An 8,202-nucleotide genomic window follows, 5' to 3' on the forward strand; every position below is an offset into this window, starting at 1 on the left:
CACAACCTGACACTTCTTCAAATGCAAAATATTCTCACAGAGACAAGTAAAACATACAAAACAAATACTTTCATTTGCCTATTAACAAATGGCAAGAAAAGATTCAGTCTGGAGCATCCTGTAGACAAGCTAAGGACAGGAGCAACTGAAGGGAACTCCATGAAGACCTTTCGGATTTCTACCAAAAGTAATTTTTAACTATATTTAAGTCTTTAAAGAAAGAAGGTAAAGCCACTCCTTTATTGAACAGCAATATATTGGAATTTTAAACAGCTGCAGCAGAAGCCATTTTAAAGATCTACAAAGATGCTGAGCGCAATGGAAGGTGTCCTCCTTTCAGTTTCAACTAGTGAGGCTGTGCTGGGCATTGTAGGGAACACATTCATTGCACTTGTAAACTGCATGGACTATAACAGGAACAAGAAGCTCTCTAATATTGGCTTTATTCTCACTGGCTTGGCAATTTCCAGAATTTGCCTTGTGTGGATCTTAATCACAGAGGCATACATAAAAATATTCTATCCACAGTTGCTGTCTCCTGTCAACATAATTGAACTCATCAGTTATCTATGGATAATTATCTGTCAATTGAATGTCTGGTTTGCCACTAATCTCAGTATTTTTTATTTCCTGAAGATAGCAAATTTTTCCCACTACATATTTGTCTGGTTAAAAAGAAGAATTAATTTAGTTTTTTTCTTCCTGATAGGGTGCTTGCTTATCTCATGGCTATTTTCTTTCCCAGTTGTTGTGAAGATGGTTAAAGATAATAAAATGCTGTATATAAACACATCTTGGCAGATCCACATGAAGAAAAGTGAGTTAATCATTAACTATGTTTTCACCAATGGGGGAGTACTTTTATTTTTTATGATAATGTTATTTGTATGTTTTCTGTTAATCATTTCACTTTGGAGACATCGCAGGCAGATGGAATCATATGAATTAGGATTCAGAGATCTCAACACAGAAGTTCATGTGAGAACAATAAAAGTTTTATTGTCTTTTATTATCCTTTTTATATTGCATTTCATGGGTATTACCATCAATGTAATTTGTCTGTTAATCCCAGAAAGCAACTTGTTATTCATGTTTGGTTTGACAACTGCATTCATCTATCCCTGCTGCCACTCACTTATCTTAATTCTAGCAAACAGTCGGCTGAAGCAGTGCTCTGTAATGATACTGCAACTCTTAAAGTGCTGTGAGAATGGTAAAGAACTCAGAGACACATGACAGTCTGGAACACAAGCAATTTGGAATTGTCAGTGGAAAAAATTACTGAAGATCTTTTCATTTGCACTATGTTCTTTTTTTGATTTGGCATCATTATCAAACACTGTTGGAGTCTTCTGAACTCTTGTTCAGAGTCTTCTGCCTCTCAAGGAATCACACTCCCAGATGGAATTTTAATCCCATGTACAGGTTAATTTTTTCAGTCAGTCTCCAACTCTTTAATCTGTTCATGTACATTTGCCAAAGGAAAAACATGCAAAGACCAGCCAATGCAAAGAAAGATTTCATGGTGTACCAAACATCCAAAAACACTTCATTGTGATTCCCTTGGCTTTTCTGTACCACTGACACCCTTTCTCCAGAAGACTCAAAGAAAAGGAAACCAAGACAGAGCGTTACAATTAATCTGAACATGAAACTTTTGTGTACATTTTTACTTCTTCATAAGTTGCCTTTATTCTAACCCATTAAACTACACAGTTTATGTTACATTAAGTACTTGATACAGTACCATGGCCATAATCATAGATTAAGCTATGATAAACAGCTAGAAAAACAGTAATAGGAAAAAAAGACTAGAAGGATGATGAAATGATTCTTCATACTGATCAATGCCACTGACACCAATCAGACAGAGAGGAGGTTCCCTCAAATAAACAGCCTGTCGCCATTATTCTTGCTTACTCACTAGAATTTTATAAGACCTTACTGATGAAAAGAGTACAATTTTAGGACACAGGACACATATACACGAGACATGGAAGTACATAGAAAGTTGTACAGAAAAGGAAAGGCAAGAGCAGAGCATTGTAGTGTAAGTCTGAAACTGTTAAAATCATAATATGCTTTATTTTTAAAATCTTTATGAAACCTATCAGTAAGTACAATTATTCACAAATGCCACTTTTTTCTTATTCTGAAACTTACCATACCTACAAAGGAGCTTACATGTTAATTAAACATTAAATCAATATTCTAGAGTAAAATGATTATATTTCTTCTATATCTAATTAGTTTTTATTTGTATACTCAGGTTATGTCTATAAACAATAAAATTATGGTAATTTCTCTCCCTCTCAGTTTTCATTCTTTCTTTGTCCTTTTAGTTTTATAGTTGTGAATTTTTTTTTCAGAAAAGAGTTGTAGTTTAGCTAACTTGTCTCTTATTCACAGAATAAAGTGGTGCTATATTTTACCTCCCAAGGAACTGCTACTGTAGGCATATGTTATCTCACACAACTCACAATGATGATTGCGTATTTAAAACGTAAAATTAAGTGTTGCTCCAGTTGCTTAATTTCTTCCTGTTTATATCTTCATTCCTACTCAACTACTAGACTTATTACATGCAAAATAGTATCAGAGGGGAAATTACAAGAAATGAAAACCATCATTTGCTTATAAGAAAATTACAAGGCATTTATTCTGCACCCATTCTGTAGACAAGTTAGGTCTTACAGGGCAAGTGGACAGAACTCTAGGAAAACACTTCAGATTCCCCCACAACATAATTTTGATGTATTTTTAAATCCTTTATTTAAGGAAAGAAGAAAAAAATCTATGAAGCACTCAATATAGAGGACACTCTGCAGCAGATCCACTATAGATGCAACAGATACAACTTTAGGGACCTGCAGATATGCTGAGTGCGGCAGAAGGCATCCTCCTTTCCATTGCAACTGTTGAAGCTGGGCTGGGAGTTTTAGGGAACACATTTATTGCACTGGTAAACTGCATGGACTGGGCCAAGAACAATAAGCTTTCTATGATTGGCTTCCTTCTCATCGGCTTAGCAACTTCCAGGATTTTTATTGTGTGGCTATTAACTTTAGATGCATATGCAAAGCTATTCTATCCAAGTAAGTATTTTTCTAGTAGTCTGATTGAAATCGTCTCTTATATCTGGATGACTGTGAATCACCTGACTGTCTGGTTTGCCACCAGCCTAAGCATCTTCTATTTCCTAAAGATAGCAAATTTTTCCGACTGTATATTTCTCTGGTTGAAGAGGAGAACTGATAAAGCTTTTGTCTTTCTCTTGGGGTGTTTGCTTACTTCATGGGTAATCTCCTTTTTATTTGTTGTGAAGCTGATGAAGGACGGTAAAGTGAATCATAGAAACAGGACCTCGGAGATGTACTGGGAGAAAAGGCAATTCACTATTAACTACGTTTTCATCAATATTGGAGTCATTTCTCTCTTTATGATGACCTTAACTGCATGTTTCTTGTTAATTATTTCACTTTGGAGACACAGCAGGCAGATGCAGTCTGGTGTTTCAGGATTCAGAGACCTCAACACAGAAGCTCATGTGAAAGCCATAAAATTTTTAATTTCATTTATCATCCTTTTCATCTTGTATTTTATAGGTGTTTCTATAGAAATTATCTGCACATTTATCCCAGAAAACAAACTGCTATTTATTTTTGGTTTCACAACTGCATCCATATATCCCTGCTGTCACTCATTTATTCTAATTCTAACTAACAGTCAGCTGAAGAAAGCCTTTGTAAAGGTACTGCAAGGATTAAAGTTCTCTGAGAAAAGAAAAGTTCTCAGGGCCACATGAGTCTGGAACAGAAATGGGTAATCTGGAATAATAATGAGGAAATAATAAAAGGTCTTTTTTCATGTGCACAGTGTTCTTGCATTTTGTTTGGGAAAATGTAAACTTCTCTTTCATTTTTATTTTTTATTCTATGTGAACATGTGCTATGTTTCTCTCTCTCTCTCTCTCTCTCTCTCTCTCTCTCTCTCTCTCTCTCTCTCTCTTTCTCTCTCTCTCTCTCTCTCTCTCTCTTTCTCTCTCTCTCTCTCTCTCTCTCTCTCTCTCTCTCTCTCTCTCTCTCTCTCTCTCTCTCTCTCTCTCTCTTTCTGTGTGTGTGTGTGTGTGGTTTATAAGGTGAAGAGTGAATAGATGTATTGTTGGTGTTTTAATGTGGATATTCACAGGCTAAGGAATTGTTTCTCTCCTTTAACCTTAGGTTAGGGTCTCTCCTTTTGTGACTGTCACTCTAGCAGTCCAGACTAGCTCCCTAAGAGCTTCAAGTGAGTTCACCTGTCTAAACATCACTTCTCATGGTAGCAGTGTTAGGGTTACAGAATCATGCTACTACATACAGCTTTTTAACATAATTCAGCTTATTAAATGCAAAATAGTCTCAGAGGGACAAGGAAAATCCATGAAACAGAAACTTCAGTTTGCATATTAACAAATTGCAAAAGGCATTTAGCCCAGACACATTCTGTAGACTAGCTGAGTCTTACAGAAGCCACAGGACTTAACACTATGAAAATATTTCTTATTTTACCACCACACATTCTTGATGTCCTCTGGAGTCATTATTTAAGGGGAGAAGAAAAATATCAGTTCTAAATCACGTAGCTACTACTTGCAACAATTCTGCAGCAGGTAAATCACACCAGATCCAGCAGAAGCCTTCTTGGAAATTGGCAGAGATGCTGAGTGCACTGGAAAGTATCCTCCTTTCTGTTGCCACTAGTGAAGCCATGCTGGGAGTTTTAGGGAACACATTTATTGTACTTGTAAACTACACAGACTGGGTCAGGAATAAGAAACTCTCTAAGATTAACTTTATTCTCACTGGCTTAGCAATTTCCAGGATTTTTACCATATGGATAATAACTTTAGATGCATATACAAAGCTTTTCTTTCTGACTATGCTTATGCCTAGCAGTCTACATGAATGCATGAGTTACATATGGGTAATTATTAACCATCTGAGCGTTTGGTTTGGCACCAGCCTCGGCACCTTTTATTTTCTGAAGATAGCAAATTTTTCCCACTACATATTTCTCTGGATGAAGAGAAGAGCTGATCAAGTTTTTGTCTTTCTAATTGTATTCTTAATTATAACTTGGCTAGCTTCCTTTCCACTAGCTGTGAAGGTCATTAAAGATGTTAAAATATATCAGAGCAACACATCCTGGCTGATCCACCTGGAGAAGAGTGAGTTACTTATAAACTATGTTTTTGCCAATATGGGGCCCATTTCCCTCTTTATGGTAGCCATAATTGCTTGTTTCCTGTTAACCATTTCCCTTTGGAGACACAGAAGGCAGATGCAATCCATTGGATCAGGATTCAGAGATCTCAACACAGAAGCTCACATGAAAGCCATGAAAGTTTTAATTGCATTTATCATCCTCTTTATCTTATATTTTTTGGGTATTCTCATAGAAACATTATGCTTGTTTCTTACAGACAATAAACTTCTCTTTATTTTTGGCTTCACTTTGTCAGCCATGTATCCCTGTTGTCATTCCTTTATCCTAATTCTAACAAGCAGGGAGCTGAAGCAAGCCACTATGAGGGCACTGCAGAGATTAAAATGCTGTGAGACTTAACAGAGAAATGGATGTTCTGGCACAGTTCAGCAGGAAATCCCTGAAGCCCTTTCCATTCCCACTATGTTCTCACACTGTCTTTAGTTGAATTGTTAAAAGTCTTTGAAACCTTTGGCAACTGATTGACTGCAGCTACACCAGTGTAAGATTTTCATAGTAAGAGCAAACATTGAAAATAAGACTTCTCAGTCTTATTCCATTGAGTTTCTAAAGCATTGACACCCATTCACCCGAAAAACCAAAGGGGGAGAGAGGAGTTTTCAGACATGTGTGAGGAATCTTGATATTTAGAACATGGAATTGAGGAGCCAGAGGGATGCTCCTGTGTGTCTACAGCTTTGTTTGTTACATAGCTACTTTTCCTTTCCCAGTTAGTTAAAGTAGATGCTTGGAGTAGTGGCAACAATCATGACAGTAGATGGGATCTGTGGGAAGTGGCTGAGGAAGCAGGCTGTTTCAGAAAGAAGAGACCAGACGACTGATTAAACTGGTCATCGTGTATATCAAAAATAGTGATTTCAGATGAAGCCAAGTTGTAGAGCAAAGATATCTGAGGAAGAATTCTGCTGGAATAGATCCAAAAATAACAGTCTCACTCTGCTTCTGCACAAAGAGAAAAAGAGCAAACCAGGAGCAAAACAATGCAGTTCAACATTTTATCTTAGGGTTTCAACACACACCCGCACACGTACACAAACATGTGTGCACGCACACACACACATATGCACTTAAGCATATGCACATATGCACACAAATACTCATGGAAATAGACTTATACTCATAGACATATATGTCTATTGTTTTAAGAGAGAATTTTTTAATCAAGCTAATAATCTAAATCAGTAGTTGTCAACTTGTGAATCTCAACCCCTTGGGTGGCTGAACAACCCTTTCACAGCAGTCACATATAAGATATTTACATTACAATGTGTAACAGTAACAATATTAGAGTTAGGAAATTGCAAAAAATAATTTTATGGATGGGATTAGCAGATGAGGGAGGGTAGCAAAGGGCCGCAGCATTAGGAAGATGATCTAGATGATGTAGAACCACTGATCTAGATGAAAGTGTTATGCTGACTTACAAAAGTGCATTGGTTTATGCTAATGGTAAGCCACTTATATTCCTATACATATAAAAGATTAATTCAGTTGCTATGTAAGTTTCTAAAGCAATATTTTATACTTTAATTATCTTGTTTTCTAATGTATATAGATAGATAGATAGATAGATAGATAGATAGATAGATAGATAGATAGATAGATAGATAGATAGATAGATAGATAAAAGTGAAACAAAAAAATAAAATATCTGTTTTGGAGAGACAGACAGATAGACAGAAATAACCTGGTTCGGTGTGTAAAGAGATTGGGAGGTTCTTGGAGGAGTTGGAAGAGAGGAAAAGTAGGACCAAAATATATTATATATGGGTGGGTGGTAAAGATATCCTCATGGAGACAGGGGCATAAGGAGGAGGTATGGGATGTGAAACAGTCAAAGAGTGGACAGTGGGGGGTGAATAAATTTGGAATATAAATAAATGAATGAATAAATAAATAAATAGAATAATTTACAATAAAAAAGAAAAAATAAAAATTATAAAAGAAATCTAATGCCACTAACTAGTTTCAACAAAATTCATCAGATAAGAACATCTGAAATCATACTTAGCAGCAACTCTCTTTCTCCTAATTACAAGTTATTGATTTCCCATGTAAAAATACTCCCACATAATGATTACTTTTGAGTGTGTGTAATAAGTTACTATGAAGGTGGATCATGAAATTTATATCTATATTGTGTTTTCTGTATTTATCCTGGCTTAAGTTTTTTGCTATGTCAAATAGAGATAAAACAAGCAGTATGAAATTCCTAGCCAAATGGATGGACCTGGAGGGCATCATCTTGAGTGAGGTAACACAATCACAAAGGAACTCACACAATATGTATTCACTGATAAGTGGATATTAGACCAAAACTTAGGATACCCAAGATATAAGATACAATTTGCTAAACGCATGAAACTCAAGAAGAATGAAGACCAAAGTGTGGACACTATGCCCCTTCTTAGAATTGGGAACAAAACACCCATGGAAGGAGTTACACAGACAAAGTTTGGAGCTGTGATGAAAGGATGGACCATCTAGAGACTGCCATATCCAGGGATCCATCCCATAATCAGCTTCCAAACGCTGACACCATTGCATACACTAGCAAGATTTTGCTGAAAGGACCCAAATATAGCTGTCTCTTGTGAGACTATGCAGGGGCCTAGCAAACACAGAAGTGGATGCTCACAGTCAGCTATTGAATGTATCACAGGGCTCCCAATGGAGAAGCTAGAGAAAGTACCCAAGGAGCTAAAGGGATCTGCAACCCTATAGTTGGAACAACATGATGAACTAACCAGTACCCCGGAGCTCTTGTCTCTAGCTGCAAATGTATCGAAAGATGGCCTAGTCGGCCATCACTGGAAAGAGAGGCCCATTGGACTTGCAAACTTTATATGCCCCAATATAGGGGAATGCCAGGGCCAAAAGAATGGGAATGGGTGGGTAGGGAAGTGGGCGGGGGGGGGGGGGTATGGGGGACTTTTG

General features: G+C 36.9%; 3 protein-coding genes across 3 annotated transcripts; all 3 read left to right on the plus strand.

Annotated features, from left to right (window-relative positions):
• Positions 1-306: 306 nt before the first annotated feature.
• LOC110297090 (taste receptor type 2 member 114) lies at positions 307-1,236 on the plus strand. Its single transcript, XM_021165874.1, has one exon. The coding sequence runs from the start codon at positions 307-309 to the stop codon at positions 1,234-1,236; it is 930 nt and encodes a 309-aa protein (XP_021021533.1).
• A 1,639-nt stretch (positions 1,237-2,875) lies between these two features.
• On the plus strand, positions 2,876-3,805 carry LOC110297040 (taste receptor type 2 member 105). The gene has a single exon (XM_021165837.2). The coding sequence runs from the start codon at positions 2,876-2,878 to the stop codon at positions 3,803-3,805; it is 930 nt and encodes a 309-aa protein (XP_021021496.1).
• An 890-nt stretch (positions 3,806-4,695) lies between these two features.
• LOC110297066 (taste receptor type 2 member 104) lies at positions 4,696-5,604 on the plus strand. The gene has a single exon (XM_021165856.1). It carries the CDS (start codon positions 4,696-4,698, stop codon positions 5,602-5,604), a length of 909 nt encoding a protein of 302 aa, XP_021021515.1.
• The last annotated feature ends 2,598 nt before the right edge of the window (positions 5,605-8,202 follow it).

The sequence above is a fragment of the Mus caroli genome, unplaced genomic scaffold (genome assembly GCF_978045245.1).
Source record: "Mus caroli unplaced genomic scaffold, Mus_caroli_1 scaffold_7, whole genome shotgun sequence".
Classification (NCBI taxonomy): Eukaryota; Metazoa; Chordata; class Mammalia; order Rodentia; family Muridae; genus Mus; species Mus caroli.

What these genes read in the sequence shown, in the direction of transcription:
- LOC110297090 (XM_021165874.1), top strand. Translation starts at nt 307, where the DNA reads ATGCTGAGCGCAATGGAAGGTGTCCTCCTTTCAGTTTCAACTAGTGAG.
- LOC110297040 (XM_021165837.2), top strand. Translation starts at nt 2,876, where the DNA reads ATGCTGAGTGCGGCAGAAGGCATCCTCCTTTCCATTGCAACTGTTGAA.
- LOC110297066 (XM_021165856.1), top strand. Translation starts at nt 4,696, where the DNA reads ATGCTGAGTGCACTGGAAAGTATCCTCCTTTCTGTTGCCACTAGTGAA.